Source organism: Eleutherodactylus coqui, chromosome 4, assembly GCF_035609145.1.
Source record: "Eleutherodactylus coqui strain aEleCoq1 chromosome 4, aEleCoq1.hap1, whole genome shotgun sequence".
In the NCBI taxonomy this organism is placed as follows: domain Eukaryota; kingdom Metazoa; phylum Chordata; class Amphibia; order Anura; family Eleutherodactylidae; genus Eleutherodactylus; species Eleutherodactylus coqui.
The window spans coordinates 277,976,350-277,994,714 of NC_089840.1; the positions used below are offsets into that span (position 1 = coordinate 277,976,350).

Sequence of the window (18,365 nt, forward strand, 5' to 3'; positions counted from 1 at the left end):
CCCCATGAGGTCTTTAGTCCTGGGAGCCCCTTCTGCTGAGCGGCTGCAGATGGACAGCAGCTTCTGCCGGCGCTCCGGAGGAGTCTTACCCCGTTCCTCGCGGCCGCCGGCTCACTGATGCTCTGGGGTTTGGGAGGTGCAGCCGCCGTCTCGTCGCTCCAGAATCTTCTGTCTTCTGAAACCAGTTGAAAATCCACCCCAAATTGTTGCCCCTCTGGTCTAATATGAGCCGCATCACTTAGAGTTTAAGAAAGGAGCATTGCTACAAACACAACCCTTTGAAGTACGTCGGGGAAGGGGTACAGCGATGGGGTCCAATGTAACCCCCCATATGTAATGTATCTATGTTGCCTTTTGAAGAACAATTCATTTATGTCTGTTTTACAGACTTGCTGAAGTATGGGGTAAGTTTATTGATATGTTTTGTATAAGGCCTCCTTCCCACGGACGGATTTCCGCCGCGTAATTCACGGCGGAAATCCGCTGCGTTGCGCGCAGCTATTAGGTTCTATTGAACCTAATAGCTCAGGGCTCGCGGTGCGGAATTCCGCACCGTGAAATCACCCGACCTCACCCGCAGCATGCTCTATTTGCCGCAGGTGTACGCGCGGATGGCTTCCATTGCAGTCAATGGAAGCCGTCCGTTCACGCTATCTCCCACTGTAGCACAGCGGAAGATAGCATGAAAACGCTTCCCCGCCTACCGCCGCCGCGTCATATGGGAGCGAGGACGCCGGATCTGCAGGTAAGTTTGGGGGTCTCTGAGGGGCGCCGTGACGGGCTCCGCCGTGGGCGCCGTGGGCAGCCGGCCTAAGACAGGGTCCTCTATAGTCATTTGTTGATGATACTAATTCTGTGAGGAGAGGTTGAGATTTACTATTGTTTATAAACAGGAATCGGTGAGATTTTTGGACACGCGAGTCATCAAGGTGTCGTCGCAACATTCTCTACTTGGTATATATACCAATTATTGCGTTAATTTGGTGTTTATCTGGTGTTCACGCGGAAAATCTTATGAAGCCGTGGTTACTTTAGAGATACCGGGAAAAAAATATGTTCACCATTTTGCATAGTCCTCTGCGTTACCCAGGAAACACCACGTGGAGGTAACCATGCGACGTTTCCTTTATATGAAATGACATCAGGAAGTGAGAGAATTAGATTACGTACATAAAATTTGGACGCCAATTCTTTTGCCCTTCGAATTGAATAATCGAGTTGGGACCCATTAACTTTTCCTATTTATGACATAATCAATGTTCGTGCCAAATTTCAAGTTTCTATTACACCAAAAAATGAGAGAATTAATTTCCGTATGTAAAATTTGGACGCTAGTTAGAGATGAGCGAACGTACTCATTACGAGTACTTACGCACCCGAGCACCGCCATTTTCGAGTACAGCAGTACTCGCGCGTAAAGATTCGGGGGTCGCCGTGGCGGCACGGGGGGTAGCAGTGGGGAGTGGGGGGGAGAGGGAGAGAGAGAGGGCTCCCCCCTGTTCCCCGCTGCTACCCCCCGCACCGCCGCGCCTCTCCCCGCCCCCCAGCGCCCCCCGAATCTTTACGCCCGAGTACTGAAGTACTCGAAAATGGCGGTACTCGGGTGCGTAAGTACTCATTACGAGTACGTTCGCTCATCTCTAACGCTAGTTCATTTGCGCTAGAATTAAATAATCGAGTTCGGACCCATTAACGTTTCCTATTTATGACATAATCAATGCTCGTGCCAAATTTCAAGTTTTTATGACATCGTGAAGCGAGACAATTACATTCCGTACGTAAAATGTGGACGCTAATTCTTTTGCGCATAGAATTGGATAATCGATTTGGGACCCATTAGCTTTTCCTATGTATGACATAATAATCAATGCCCGTGCTAAATTTCAGGTGAGAGAATTAGATTATGTACGTAAAATTTGGACGCTAATTCTTTTGCGCATAGAATTGAATAGTCAAGTTGGGACCCATTAACGTTTCCTATTTATGACATAATCAATGTTCATGCCAAATTTCAAGTTACTATGACATCGGGAAGTGAGAAAATTAGATTCCCTACATAAAATTTGGACGCTAGTTCTTTTGCACTAGAATTGAATAATCGAGTTGGGACCCATTAGCTTTTCCTATTTATGTCATAATCAATGCTCGTGCCAAATTTCACGTTTCTATGACAATGGGAAGTGAGAGAATTAGATTCCATACGTAAAATTTAGACGCTAATTCTTTTGTGCTTAGAATTGAATAATCGAGTTGGGACCCATTAATTTTTCCTATTTATGTCATATTTAATGCCCGTGCCAAATTTCAAGTTTCTATTACACCAAGAAGTGAGAGAATTAGATTCCGTACGTAAAATGTGGATGCTAATTGTTTTGCGCTTAGAATTGAATAATCGAGTTGGGATCCATTAACTTTTCCTATCTATGACATAATCAATGCCTGTTCCAAATTTCACGTTTCTATGACACCGGAAAGTGAGAGAATTGCATTCCGTACGTAAAATTTGGACGCTAATTCTTTTGCGCTTAGAATTGAATAATCGACTTGGGACCTATTAACTTTTCCTATTTATGACATATTCAATGCTCGTGCCAAATTTTGCGTTTCTATGACATTGGGAAGTGAGAGATTTAGATTATGTACGTACAATTTCGACGCTTATTCTTTTGCACTAGAATTAAATAATTGAGTTGGGACCCATAAACCTTTCCTATTTATGACATGATCAATGCTCGTGCCAAATTTCATGTTTCTACGTCATCGGGAAGTGAGAGATTCCGTACGTAAAATTTGGACGCTAGTTCTTTTGTGCTTAGAATTGAATAATCAAGTTAGGACCCATTAACGTTTCCTATTTATGACATAATCAATGCTCATGCCAAATTTTAAGTTTCTACGACATTGGGAAGTGAGAGAATTAGATTCCGTACGTAAAATTTGGACGCTAGTTCTTTTGCGCTAGATTTAAATAATCTAGTTGGGACCCATTTACTTTTCCTATTTTGGACATAATCTATGCTCGCACCAAATTTCATGTTTCTACGACATCGGGGAAGTTGGAGAATTAGTGGTGAGTCAGTCAATCAGTGAGTGAGTCAGTGAGGGCTTTCGTCTTTATATATATATATATATATATATATATATATATATATATATATATATATATATATATATATATATATATATATATATATACACACTTTTTAAGCTAAACTGGTCTGTATTGAGGAATGGCAAAACCATTACCTACTCTTCTTCACTCCCTTTCCTTACATCAGCTAGCTCCACCCTTTGTAATCTTGCTCTCTGTTAGAACAAAACATGCTTCAAGTATGAGTGCTCCAACAGTACACAAATCATAAATAACACACGGGCCCTTCACACTCACACACACAAAAATTCACAAAAATAACAGATTCACATTATTAATGGTCAGAATCGACAAGTATTACATTCTATGCAGCGATCACGAAGCAATCACGGATGAAAGTTCATAAGTAAATAAGGTTTTCTCACTTTTTTTTATAGAGCTCCTTAATCTGTCTGTTTCACAATGCAGAAAAGCCTGAGATTCCATAGACTTCTAGAGGAGCCAGCTGGCAAAGGGAGGTGGAGGGATTTTAGCAGTGGTAATCACAGCGAAACAATGACAGGTCCTCCAGTGAGGCATTTCATTTAATTTACATTGTTCTGGCGGTCGAGGGATTTCGGGGCTGCGATGTCAGGGCACTGCAAGATGCTGCAGCCAGCCGTGTAAAATCATGAAAAATACCCGCGGCTCTTCTTTGCTCATGAGATTTTAAGCTCCGATAGTAGCGGTTTTTAACATGGCTATCGAAGCGCTAAAATCTCGTTTGTCTGAAGGAGGCCTTAGGCTAACTTCACATGGATGAGTGCAATATCGGGCTGTGAATCATGGCCCAATATCACACTCACCAATATGTGATTTCCCCGTGGATGTGAGGTGTTTTTATGTCAAAACTGCCTCACATCACTTCAGGAAAGTAGTGATCCACCATCACGCCTGACACCTGTGGCAGAGGACCACAACGTTTCTCCCATTGTCTTCAATAAGAGACATCATATGGCACTCACATGCCCCTAGCACAGGTGCAATGCTGCCATAGTCCCATTGAAAACAATGCGTGTAGCGAGAGCATGCCCAAAGATCAAACGTGCCGCAATTTTTTACCTCACATTGGCGTGTAACATACACATTGCCAAGCATAATATGGCGCTATATTGGGCTGTGTGAATGTAGCCTTATTCATAGCAGTCATATAGAGCTTTGGGGTGGTTTACATTGTCTCGTCTTCTTCCCATTCAGGATCCTCGGCTGATATCTTCTATATCAGATAATATTCCTGATTGACCCGACAAGGATGGAGAGGAACCGGAACAAGATGGCGGAGAGTATATTCACCCTCACCCTAGAGATACTCTTCCAGCTTACAGGAGAGGTGAGAGATTCTGGGGATGACGTCACGTTCCATCATTCTTATCTCTGTCAGTCTCTGGTCACATCTATGGCAGAGGATTTACTGCCAATTCATCATAAATGCCAGGAAAATAATAGAGCCGGTTGTTCTGGTAGAATGATGGAAACCCAACAGATCTACTATAAGGCAATTGGAGGTTGTTGGGGGTCATTATTGTCCGTCATCTAACAGAACCAAAACGCTGATCATTTCATTCTTCTGCTCCTGTGACTGAGTAGAACAACGGAGATGATGAACACAGATGTGAGGAGAATCTTACTAATTGTTGTACATAACTGGAGACATGAAGGACTCTGGGAATGTCTGCAGGGATATTTATGGATGTGTCTCCCCATAAACAGGATTACACGGTAGTGAAGAAGACTTCTAGTGATGGCTGTCAGGCCCCGGTGCCTGATGGATGGGGAAGACCCCTGAGCCCAATCACAAGGCCTCCACCTCACCCCCTGATACTGGAGGAGATCAATGAGCAGAAGATCCTAGAACTCACCAACAAGATGATTGAGCTGCTGACTGGAGAGGTGATACTGCTGGGAATGCTGGGACATTATACAGTAACGCTATGGCGGTATAACGTGTCTGGGTGATGATGGTATCATTGTGTTGTCAGGTTCCTATAAGGTGTCAGGATGTCGCTGTCTATTTCTCCATGGAGGAGTGGGAGTATTTAGAAGGACACAAGGATCTGTACAAGGACATCATGATGGAGGACCACCAGCCCACCTCATCACCAGGTAATAGACAGGACTAAATCCACACGGCCTTTATTATTTGTATGTAGAGAATGAATTCAGTGGCTGTCTGTGTTTTCTGCAGGTAGATCCAGTAAGAGAACAGCAGCAGAGAGATGTCCCCGTCCTCTTCTTCCACAGGTTAATCAGGTAGATGGAGAGAAGGTCTCATGAAATCTCCCCTCTGGTCTGTAGGACGGCTGGGAAGGTCTTGTGTTCAGTCTTATTATATGATTGATACTTGTGTAATGAGAAAGCTGGAGATGGCGGGATTACAGTCGACCGCAGACATTAGATCTCCGCATCTTATCACTATTTTCTGGTTCTGGAGACTTCTGATTGGAATAAAGAAGCAACAGGTTGCAGTTATACAGGAGACCTGCAGCTATTTGGCCCAGATCACTACTGCTGTCATGTCATTCCGACTCCTCATACTAATTAATGACCTTTTCTGGCCATATAAAACCTTCCACACGACTTCTCCAACTGTGTGATGACTTTTACAATATTTGTTTCACAGCTGGTGAAACTGGAGGAAGATCTGATCCCTATTGATGCTACAGAGACACATGTGAGGGGGGATCAGCCGTGTAAGGAGGAGATACCTACAGGTGACCACCCAGGTAATGCTTTTTTAGGTGGGACGATCTGCCTATATAAACAACTGCACGAGTGGTGACGTCACTGCTAGTTATTAGCGCTCATGCAGGTCCCTGATGGCTTCTCGCTCAGCACTCTGAACGGGGAGCGTTTGCATGCAGCAAGAAATCAGCCATCCAGCAATGATTTTTATGCTGGCTGAAAGTGAGCGACAATGAAAAGTGTGCGGACGGTGAAGAATGTTTTTTACATTTGGACGTAACAATTATCTTGCATTTTCTTTCATTTGAACGAGTTTTCCACAATAATCGTCCCATGTTAGTGGCCCTTTAGACTACATGTAGAGAAGAGTCTGTGTAGTCAGGTTTTTTCAGCTGTATATTCACTTGTTTGTCCAAAATGCATAATAATGTGTAAATGTTATTTAACCCCTTAGTGACCACCCATACGTCTTTTCCTGTATGGGTAGCTGGGCTTTATTCTACAAGGCCGTGAAAAAACATCGGCCCTGCAGAATAAAGCTGCGGGGCCGGGGAGTGCAACAGCTCCCTGCTATGAGTCACTGACAGCCTGGGGCTGTCACTGGGGTCCTTGTGTGCGGTCCCCAGGCACACGATAGCTGGTTTTTAAAAGGTAACTGCATTCATGTAAAAGTTAAAAAAAAGTTTTAAAAGTCTGTTTGCGACCACCACCCCTCAACAAGCTTACTAGTCTGAGGAGGTGCAAAGGCTCACAGAGCACCACTTTTTACACCCCATCCTTGCCATTGAGGTCAAGAAATACTCTCCCAAAAATTAGCTGTATGTGTATGGTTTTCTGGATTATGGTCAATTCCCAATTATTGCTATAAAGACTTGCTTAAAGGGTCTGACATTGATTTGCAGGAATACTGCCATCCAATAGGTGGCGCTGAAAGGTATTGTTCCATCTTCCTTATTTGCATATATTTCCCAGAGGAGCTTGCATGGTCATATAAGTCTCCTCACTCATCCTTTTAGAAAAAAATTATTTCTTTCTAACACTAAATTTTACCCCCAGAATGTTTTCTCATTTTTACGTTGATAGGACTGTGTGAGGGCTCGCTTTTTACGGGGCGATCTGTAGTTTGTATTGGTACCATTTTGGGAAAGATATATAAAAACTTTTGATTCAAATAGATTTTATTGCATATATCAGACAAACAGTGTTAATTTTTTGCATTAATCATGAAAAAATCAGATATAACTTTCGAAAGAATATAATGATCGAAGGGAGAAGTAAGGTAGGTCTGGGGGAGGAGCGTTTATCCCTAGTGGGGTTTGACGAGACAATTATATCTCGTGCTAGCTACTTCTTTCGCGTTCCCTCTACCTCGGCTACCTTTGGGATTCGTGGTGGCGAGGCTTGTTACGGCCCCCACCTTGAGTATAGCAAGTTGTTCTCCCTTCGACTATGTGGAACTTAACTCTCTTAACACACTGAAGGGGGGGGGTCTAGAGGAGAGAGGGGTGTAGGGGGAGAAACGAGAAGAGCTGCTGTGTGGGGCCCCTTGAGGTTCTGCTTTATGGTCTCATCTGCTTATCCCTTGGCCTATTGCCTAGTCCAGCGAGCCTTGGGCTACCCACTTTTTAAGATTGCCTGAGCCTCTGAACGCCACCCATGGCTGCCAAGTCTTGAGGGTGGTTTCCCAGGTCTTGGGATCGTCAGCCCCCATTTCATCATATCTCATAAGGGTGTGGAGTTCCTCCACCCACATGCCTCTAGTGGGGGTGGTTGGAAACCGCCAGAACCTCGGTATTAGCCTTCTTACTGCTATTATAAAGTACCTTAGTAGGCTTGTTTTGACATCTTTCACCGACCCTGGGAATAGCGAGAGTAGGGCTAGTTTTGGGTTTATCGACAGCCCTGTGTGGTTGATGTGGTTAAAGAGAGCTGTCACCTCATTCCAGAGGGAGGCCACTGGTCGGCAGTCCCACCAGATGTGTATCATTGTGCCCCTGCTCTCGCCACACCTCCAGCACATGGGTGAGGATTGAGGGAAGATCTTCTGCAGCAGGTCAGGCATCCTATACCACCTTGTGACTAGCTTGTAATTGAGGTCTTGGATCCTGCCCGCTGAGGAGAGTTTATGTGTGAGGGCCCATACTTTATCCCAGTCCTCCTCTGTGAGAATGGTGTCAAGTTCTGTTTCCCATGCCTCTTTGTAATTCAGGGTCTCGTCCTCTGTCTCACGGTCCAGCAGTAGGAAAGATATATAAAAAATTTTGATAGCTTTTTAATCAAGTTGTTCTTGGAGTAGCCAAAACAAAAAGGTAATTCTTCCACTGCATTACTTTTGTGTGTAGACCTTTATGGATCTGGTGATACCAATTTTTAGATTTGTTTTTATTTTATAATTTAAAAAAGTCTTTATTTCTTGTCCATTGCATTTGGGGACACAACTGAAGAAAGTGGGTATAGATACTACCACTAGGAGGAGAAACACTAAGCAAAAAAGGTTTTAGCTCTTGCTACCAGGTATATTCCTCCTGCAGGAACCAGCTGATCAGTTTCAGTGTTGTCTAGTTGTCTCTTTTTTAAGAGGCAGACTTCTTCATATTCAGACTCCGATATTCAACTGGCATCCTTCCAGATCTGGGAATATAGGGCTCGCTTTGGACTCTCTCTGTTACTCCACTGAGGAGGATGAACAGATTAGCGTTAAATCTTCTTTTGTTGGCTTGACGCTCAGAATAGCTGACCCGACAGCTATATTAACCCCCTTCCCGCTCCAGGATGTACCGGTACGTCCTGGGAGCCTGGTACTTCCCGCAACAGGACATACCGGTACGTCCTGGGGATAGCGCGAGATCACATAAGATCCCGCGCTATCCCGCAGCGGGAGCCGGCTGTCAGTCACAGCCGGCGTCCCGCTGCAACAGCGGGGGGGCATCGGAGATGCGCCCCCCGCTGTTAACCCCTTCCCTGCCACGATCTAAGTAGATCGCGGCAGGGAAAGAGTTCACAGAGGGATCGCGCTCCCTCTGTGTCTCCGGCCGGCTCTCGCGATGTCATCGCGATGTCACCATGGCAACAGGATGCCAGACACTGGCGTCCTGTATTGCCTGTGCCTATAATCGCTGTATAAGCGATAAGGCATGGCAGAGCTACTGCTCTGCCATGCCTTATGACAGCGATCATAAGCACAGTGCTGCAAGTCCCTCAGAGGGACTCAAATAGTGTAAAAAAAAGAAAAGAAATACGTAAAAAAAAGAAAAATGTAAAAAAAAATGTAAAAAAACCCTTTTTTTTATGCTTTTTCTAATATTAGCATAAAAAAAGTAAAAAGAAAAATGAAAACCCCACATATTGGGTATTGACACGTCCATAACGACATGTACAAAAAGTTGAAAATGGGGGCGTGGCCTAGATGCAGACCCGAGCAGTCGTGTTTTCCTAAGCTCTGCTCAAGCCCGGTTATTAAGCAACTTTAAAAGCATTTCCAGCATAAAAATCTTGCCAAAATTTATACTAAGGATCCCTAGAGTGAAGAAAAGAAGGAAAAGCACATTACCGAAGGGAGAAGCCGGGAGGGATAGAGTTCTCTGCCATCCAGGGTGATCGGAGAGGTGAAAACCCCTGGAGACGTGTCAGAAGCCTCACTTATCCACAGAAAGAATCTCTATAACGGAGAAAGTAGACCGGAGCACCAGCAAAACCTCCGTTAGGTTTCTCCGGTGAGTGACACACTTAGAATCCTACTGTGGCACGGGAAAGGGGTGACAGCTTAGTCTCCGACGGTCGCGGCTGAGCGCTGCATGCGGAGAAAGGTGACAGCGCTAGTACCAGACCGCACATTACCTCCCCAAACCTCCCGACAAAAGTGAACCCAGAACGGCTTACTGTCTGCTCTGAAAGGCTTTACCCACACTAAAGAAAAGGCTGAGAATAGAGAGATCAGCTCCGCAACGCACAGGTGCCAGAGACAGAGCTCCTGAGTCTCACAACTTAAGCCTTCTGGAGCGCGGGAACGGACCGCCATTTTAGACACCAGAAACCGCGGCTGAACATAGTATACAGAGAGAAAGGAAAGGGGCATTATGAACTTACATGTTGCCTCCCTGAATCCCCTGTTACAACAAAAACAACTGCAGTTGCTCACTCATACAAAAAGGTTGAGATCGGGAAAGCTCACTGACTGTACTAGACAGAGGGCTGGCAACAGAGAGAATAGCTCTGTGACATCTAACTACCGATGATAGAACTTCTGGAGACCGTCTCTCCCCTGAACTGGGGCTTTCAGATTGAGCTCCCTTGAAGCAGTGCTGGTGCAGTTGCAAGCTGAAATAAACTGTAAATCAAATCGGACACTTCTTGCCTTCATTATACTTAAACCTAATAAAAAGCTCTTTTGGAGGAGGTGGAGCCCGAACGAAAACTAGGTCAGCTACACAACAAAAAGCCTTGCCGGACTGAAGTTTTTGCAGGGCTCGGGAGAGACCTTAACCCCTTCAAAAAAATAAATAAATAAACACCTAAAAGTAGCCCGAGGGTCCTCAGCAACAAAATGCCCAAGAGAAGAAACACTAAAACACCACTCAACAAAGTCTCAGACTTTTTCAGCACCCGCGGCCCAAGGAGGCAGGGACCGACGAACAAAGAGGGTTCCCCCTCACCTGCAAGCCCTAGAGAAGACACAGGGGTTTCTCCTCCTCGGTCACCCATCTCAAGAAGTCAAAAAGAAATACAAAGTGAAGAGACACCGAAGACCACATCCAGACACGGGGTGAGTGATTCTTCTGGGAAGGGTGCTGGCGCCACTCCATACGGTTGCAAAATGGCGCCGTCGAGCTCACAACTGCCATCTTCCCTCTCCACTCCTTTATCAAGCCCTGAAAAACAGCGCCCCCGACTTTCTCCACATACTAACCAACAGTAAGAAGACCCCACATCTGAGCCTGACCCTATTATAAGTGTCCCATCTTCCAATATGCCAGCTACGGAAGACTTTATAAAACAAATGATCCTAGCATTAAGAGGATCTTTGCAAAAGGACATTAAGTCTCTGTCAAATACCCTAAATACCTCTATAACAGATCTAGAAGAGAGGACCGACCATATTGAAACCAAAATGGGAGAAGTAACTGCATCTCATAATAAGCTAATAGATGCACACTACTCCCTGGAGGAAGAAGTAGAAGACATAAAGAAAAAACTTACAGATCTGGAGGATAGGAGTAGGAGGTGCAACGTCAAGTTCAGAGGCATCCCAGAGAGTGTCCCACAGCATGATCTAAAAAGCTTCCTCACCAAGCTAATCAAAAGCATCCTTCCAGATGCCTCCGAATTAGATTGCACTATTGATAGAGCGCATAGATTACTAAAGCCGAACTTTCTACCAGATTCAGTTTCAAGAGACGTAATCGCCAAATTTCATTTTTACCATATAAAGGATGCTCTGATGACAGCTTCAAGAAAGCAGGGCACCCTACCATCTCCATTTATCAATATAAGCCTTTTCACCAACCTGTCCCAGAATACTATCCAAGCAAGAAAGGCTTTCTCTCTTATCACCTCATCGCTGAAAGCTGCAAAAATTCCCTACAAATGGGGCTTTCCTGTAAAAATAATAGTCCACAAAGATAACGCAGTGCATGCTCTAAATTCACCAGAAGATGGCGCAAATGTCCTCTCCAAGTGGAATATCTTACTACCAGAGGAACCACAGCCAGGCAAACCTCAGAGACCCCAGAGGTCCCCTCAGCGCCGCATGCTTCCTTCTACCCCGCCATGAAAACAGCATCAACATCACAAGTTTCTTCCTCGTATGATGCTGGACACATTTTTCGCTGACCTTCAATACCGGGCCGATGGTCTGCAAGCCGAACTTTCCCCCCATAACAGGTTTCAGGTTTTTATACCTGCTCTTATCTAAAGTTTTATCTGTTTAATTTTACAGTTTTATTGCTCTTTCCTTGGAGGGCTCTTATTGATGTTTTCACATAATAAGATAGTTTATCTTAAATATGCTCTCACGAATAACATGAACAACGCAATTCGTATATTGTTTAGTGTTAACAGGCATATTACTGTTTTCGCCTGTACCTTTGTTTTAAGATCGTATATTTGCTATGCTGCTAATGTATCCCAAACAAATACACTCACAACCCACTTTAACAATGCATATAAATATCCGCTCCCAGAACGTTAGGGGATTAAATTCCCCTTTCAAACGCTCAATGGTCTGGAAGGATGCTAAAGCGACCAAAATAGACATCTTATGTTTGCAAGAAACGCACTTCGCCCAACAGTCTTGCCCTAAATTTTCAAATAAACAATACCCGCATATTTACTTCTCAAACGCCCATAAAAAACACGCCGGAGTATTGATTGCCCTAAGAGACACTCTTCACTTCTCTCTCAAGAAACAAATTTCAGACGACAAGGGAAGATATCTGATACTACAGGGTACCATAGATAATTCACCAATTACTTTGGTGAACATTTATGCACCTAACAAATCCCAAATCTCCTTCTTAAACAAAGTAATAAAGAAGGTCAAAAAAGTCCTTATAGGAAAATTAGTATTTTGTGGGGACTTCAACATAATAGCCGACGAAAAGGTGGACTCCACTGCATCCATTAGGAATGTGCCGGTTCTTCACCCTTGGTTACATAGAGAAGGTTTATACGACAGATTTAGATGTCTCAATTCCTCTTCAAGGGAATTTACCTTCTTCTCCCCAAGGCATAAAACTTACTTGAGGATAGACATGTTCTTGGTGGATAGAGGAACCCTCACCTCAATAACTGACTCCACGATTGGTGTCTCCACTTGGTCTGATCATGCGCCGATATACATAAAATTAAACGTAGGCGCCCCCTGTACCCTATCAAATATGTGGTGAAACTATACCAACCTGTACAACATCCCTGAGAATCAAAAAATTATCAGCAAAGCTTTAGAGGAATACTTCTCTTTTAACTCCAGACCTGATGTAAGTACTGCCACGTTGTGGAATGCCCACAAGGCAGTTATAAGGGGGGTGCTAAAAAAACTCAAAATACAACAAAATAAAAACAAACGAGAAAAAATAGACCTTCTATTGGGATATAAAATAAAAAAATTGGAATCTCTCCACCAGAAATCTCCACAAAACGACCACCTAATGGAGCTATCCTCACTGAGGAGGGAATAAAAAAAAACGCTCCTAGACAACTACAATAGGGGCCTGACTTACTTTAAAGCAAGCTTTTACTCTTACATGGATAAGCCCTCAAAATTGATGGCTAACCTTGTCAAAAAAAACAATTAAAAACAAAAATCCCATTTATCACTAGCAAAAATGCCCCCCATGACAAAATCTCCCACCCCCAGCGGATAGCTGAACAGTTCAGGGAATATTACAACAGCCTTTTAGCCCACCCCAGAGGTAATAAATAAATTCCTGGACGGATTGGATCTCCCCACACTAGATACCCAAAGAGACACATTACACAAACCAATATCAAAACTAGAAATACATAAGGCCATACAAAATCTAAAAAAAACACAAATCCCCAGGACCTGATGGTCTTTCAAATGAGTACTATAGGAACTTTGCTCAACTATTATCCCCTCACCTAGATTCACTATTTAATGAGGTGACGGAACAGGGAACAGACAATAAAAGAAAACATACCACTCCCAACGTGGTTGAGTGCCTTTGAATGGGCTAATAAAGCCACTCTCTCTGCTAACATTCTCCAAACACATTACAAAGTATTAACTAACTGGTACTATACTCCCTCAAAAATGGCAAAATTTTTCCCGACCCACTCCAACTCATGCTGGAGAGACTGCGGCCAAGTAGGCACCCTATATCATCTGTTTTGGGATTGTCCCCAAATCCGTAACTATTGGAAGGAAGTATTTAATACCATACAAGTCATAACTGGCATTCGTCTTGGGCGTACGCCTCAATTGGCACTCATTCTTATCGGCTGCCAGGAAATACCAAAAAAGAAAAGAAAATGGATATGCCACTTCCTGTTGACCGCTAAAAGCGTCATAGCCAAAAAGTGGAGGAAAGCTTCCCCCCCCCCCCCCCTTGATTGGGGACCTCTTGGGCGCAGTTTCAGACCACTACTGTTACGAAAAAATATATGCAAAATTTAACAACTGTCTTTCTAAATTTGGCAGCATTTGGAATAATTGGCAGCAGTTCAAACTAAAAAATAAGTTCTAACATGTTCAAAATTGTTTAGTTGATTTATTTCTCTTACCGCTTTAACACAAAAAGAAATTTATATCATTTATAGCATATCGTTGTGTGAAATATAAAATTGAAATATCTCTCATCACAATGTAAATCTGTAACGATGTATTTAACCATTTCTTATATACGCTATGATATGTTTATGCTCCTACCTTTCTATAAAATTCAATAAAAATTATTATGGAAAAAAAAAAAAAAGTTGAAAACGCTTTTTATTTTGTACGACAAAAAGCGTAAAAAAAACCGCTAAAAAACAGAGGCAAAATGCTAATTTTTAGCATTTTGCCTCACAAAAAATGCAATAAAAGTGATCAAAATAGCCGTACATTCCCCAAAATGGTATCAATAAAAACTACAGCTCATCTTGCAAAAAATAAGCCCTCATAGAGCTCCGTACATAGAAAAATAAAGAAGTTACAGGACTTTGAATGCAGCTATAGAGAAAAAAAAAGATTTCCAAAAAAAAGGGGGTTTTATTGCAAAAAAGTGTAAAAACCTAAAAAAAATATAACAATTTTGGTATCGTTGTAACCGTACCGACCCGCAGAAAAAATTTTGTGTGTCATTTATGCTGCATAATTAACGCTGTAAGAAAAAGAGAAAAAAAATCTATGGCAGAATTGATGCGTTTTCTCTCCCTGGTATCATAAAAAAAATAATAAAAGTTTTACTATATAGTCTATGTACCCAAAAGAGGCACAGATAAAAACTACAGCTCGCCACGCAAAAAACAAGCCCTTATACTGCCGCGTCCATGGAAAAATAAAAAAGTTATGGCTTTTGAAAAATGGAGATTGAAAAATACCAAAAAATCGCTTGGTCCTCAACGTCAAAATAGGCCATGTCCTTAAGGGGTTAATTCCCCTATTGGAGCACTCCCTTCCTACTAAAAGCAGGTGAGCACAGGGGCACACACTGCTGGAGTCCTGGAGCTCTACGGTCTACAGCAAATGGGTGACTATTCTCTCAACCTAGGAAAGTATTCTCTCTTCCTTCCCCTTTCTTCTTCTTCTTCTTCCCACCACCAATATGACCACCACTTCACTCCCCAACTGGGACCTCTCTACCTGTCCCAAGCCCCCTTGGCAATCCATTGTAAATCCCTGGGTGGCATGAAGGCTTTTTTTGGGACATAGTGCCATTTCTCCTCCTTTGCAGGCCTCTTTACACCTTGGAGTACTTATTATCCCCAGGTGTCACTGATTTTCATTGCCCTTTCATGACTAGACAAGATTATTTCTGAGGCAACTGGTGGTAAGATTTCTCATCTACCACAAAACAAAGCCAGCCATGTGTGGTTCTGCACAGAAGAAGAGGCCTCAGTTTTGTTCCTTTTACCGCTCCATCCTCCAGACCTTGGATAACAAACGATCCTTGCAGGACCAAACCAAAAGCTCTCCTACAAACTGTGTTTTTATTTTTTATACAAAGGTCATGAAATATCAGTATAATTGTAATGCTATATTCAAAAATATTAAAATCTGTTTAATCATTGGCAGATGACGTCACCAGGAGCTCAGAGGGACATCTGATGTCAACAGATTGTAAAGTGGAAAATGATCCTGTCATACAACATACATATGAAGAGCCTGCTATTATCCCAGATATATCCTCAGCCCTTCACAGCAAAGATCTATCCCCTGATCCTTTTAAACAGGTTCCATCTTCTCATTTATTACATAATGTTAAACAGAGTAAAATTTACAGAACAGATGTTGAACATCAAAGAGTTCACACAGGGGAGAAGCCGTATTCATGTTCTGAGTGTGGGAAATCTTTTAACAATAAATCAGATCTTGTTAAACATCAGAGAATTCATACAGGGGAAAAGCCATATTCATGTTCAGAATGTGGGAAATCTTCTAACAATAAATCAGATCTTGTTAAACATCAGAGAATTCATACAGGGGAAAAGCCATATTCATGTTCAGAATGTGGGAAATGTTTTAACCAAAAATCAAATCTTGTGTTACATCAGAGAAATCACACAGGGGAGAAGCCATATTCATGTTCTGAGTGTGGTAAATGTTTTAACCGAAAATCAAATCTTGTGTTACATCAGAGAAGTCACACAGGGGAGAAGCCATATTCATGTTCTGAATGTGGGAAATGTTTTAATCACAAATCATCTCTTGTTGCACATCAGAAAATTCATACAGCGGTGAAGCGATTTTCTTGTTCTGAATGTGAGAAATCTTTCACACAGAAAGGTCATCTTATTGATCATCACAGAATTCACACAGGGGAAAAGCCATTTTCATGTGCTGAATGTGGGAAATGTTTTAATCAGAAATCATGTCTTGTTTTACATCAGAAAATTCACACAGGGGAGAAGCCATTTTCATGTTCTGAATGTGGGAAACGGTTTAATAGGAAAATCAATCTTGTTAAACATCAAAGAACTCACACAGGGGAGAAACCATATTCATGTTCTGAATGTGGGAAACGTTATACTTGGCAATCATGTCTTGTTAAACATAAGATAACTCACACAGGGGAGAAGCCATATTCATGTTCTGAATGTGGGAAACGTTTTAATGAGAAAATGAATCTTGTTGACCATCAAAGAACTCACACAGGGGAGAAGCCACATTCATGTTCTGAATGCGGGAAATCTTTCGCACAGAAAGCTGCTCTTATTACACATAAGAAAATTCACACAGGGGAGAAGCCTTATTCATGTTCTGAATGTGAGAGATCTTTCACATATAAAAGTGTTCTTATTCAACATCAGAGAACTCATATAGCGGAAAAGCCATATTCATGTTCTGAATGTGGAAAGTGTTTTAACCGACAATTAAGTCTTGTGATACATCAGAGACTTCATACAGGGGAGAAACCATTTTCATGTTCTGAATGTGGGAAATGTTTTAACTATAAATCAGATCTTGTTAGACATCAGCAAATTCACACAACAGAGAAACTATATTCATGTACTGATTGTGGGAAATGTTTTAAGCAGAAATCATATGTTGCTGTACATCAGAAAATTCATACAAGGGAGAAACTATAAATGACCTGAATGTTGGAAATGCAGCTAAATCAAATCTTTTTTAGACATCAGAGAATTCACACGGAGGAGAAAGCATTTCCATATCATGAATGTTGTGAATATTTTACTTGGAAGTCAAATCCTGTTGACCATCAAAAAACTCACATAGGAAAAACTGTATTAATGTTTTGAATTTGGCAAATGCAGCGTTCACAAATCCCATCTTGTTAAACATTAAATAACTTATCAGGGAAGAAGACATTTTCTTTTTCTTTTTTATTAATAAATAGTACAAGAAAAAAAATTCAACATTAAAAGTCAAAACGAAGTCACATGTATTACAAGATGATTATATGCATAACTGTCAACTGTCAATTAATGTCTGTTATCTAAAAATCACCTAGAACCCAGATAACACATTTATAGTATATACCAACCAGGTGTAGAGAATATTTCATATTAATATACATAATTAAGTCTCAAAAATTGTTTCCAATAAGTAATAAATATGAAAAACCTTACATGCTTGTGTTCTTTAAATGGTAATGCATCATCCTGTAGGTTGACCCCAGACACATGGCATACGCTGGGGAGCTGCGAGGGCAATATGCTGGCTTGTCACTGTGGCACTTACCACGCTCCCTCCCAGAGGGATGCATGCAGCCAAGGCCAGGGCAGCACTGGGCCTCTTTCGGACACCCCCGGCATGGGGATGCCTGATAAACATTAGGACAGGTGAAAAAGTTGTCCTGGGTGACGCCACCGTTCCGGTTCCCACTGGCATGAACTTCAGCAAGGAAATAAACAAGCCACAGACAATTGTACAGTACCTCAGGTCCCCAGGAACGGTCAGGGCCTGGAATAACTTTTACTTGAAACTTCAACAGTACATGGCACAAATGACAAGTTTAGATCTCATTGATGCAGGAATAAGATGAAACCAAGTACCTCCACGCGGCAGGTCCAGACTTTAGGCTGCCCGTGTGTGAATAAATAAAGACGCGTACCACCACTCAGCAGAACTCAGACTTTTGGACGCTTGAGTGTGAACAATGAAACTGAAATACCTCCACCTAGCAATCCCAGACTGTAGGACGCATCTGGTGTGAAATTGATTAGATAAGAGTACCTCTGCACTAGGTGTTCCCACAAGAACACACATGCTCAACTCACGCTCTCTCTCTTTTGGGGGGCTCACTCTTCTAACAGCATTTCTGGGGGTGTGTGGGAAATCTCTCTTCCTCCTCCATTCTTCACTACATGAGGGCTGAAGGTGCTCCCATGTAGCTGAAACTCTTTGATTGGAACCCAGAAGACATGGACCTTT

At 42.5% G+C, this 18,365-nt stretch overlaps 1 protein-coding gene across 2 annotated transcripts in view; it reads left to right on the forward strand.

Annotated features, from left to right (window-relative positions):
* Window positions 1–18,365, forward strand: part of LOC136624343 (zinc finger protein 585A-like) — an 86,503-nt gene that overhangs the window by 38,101 nt on the left and 30,037 nt on the right. Inside the window, exons 1-6 of one of the 2 annotated variants that reach the window (XM_066598277.1) lie at window positions 4,326–4,460; window positions 4,841–5,020; window positions 5,110–5,233; window positions 5,316–5,380; window positions 5,751–5,853; window positions 15,546–17,529. In XM_066598277.1, coding sequence (XP_066454374.1) covers window positions 4,383–4,460; window positions 4,841–5,020; window positions 5,110–5,233; window positions 5,316–5,380; window positions 5,751–5,853; window positions 15,546–17,059 — 2,064 coding nt within the window. In that variant the 5' untranslated portion in view covers window positions 4,326–4,382 and the 3' untranslated portion in view covers window positions 17,060–17,529. Of the gene's footprint in view, window positions 1–4,325; window positions 4,461–4,565; window positions 4,582–4,840; window positions 5,021–5,109; window positions 5,234–5,315; window positions 5,381–5,750; window positions 5,854–15,545; window positions 17,530–18,365 lie in introns of those variants that run through there. The other variant, XM_066598278.1, reaches the window with a different exon arrangement.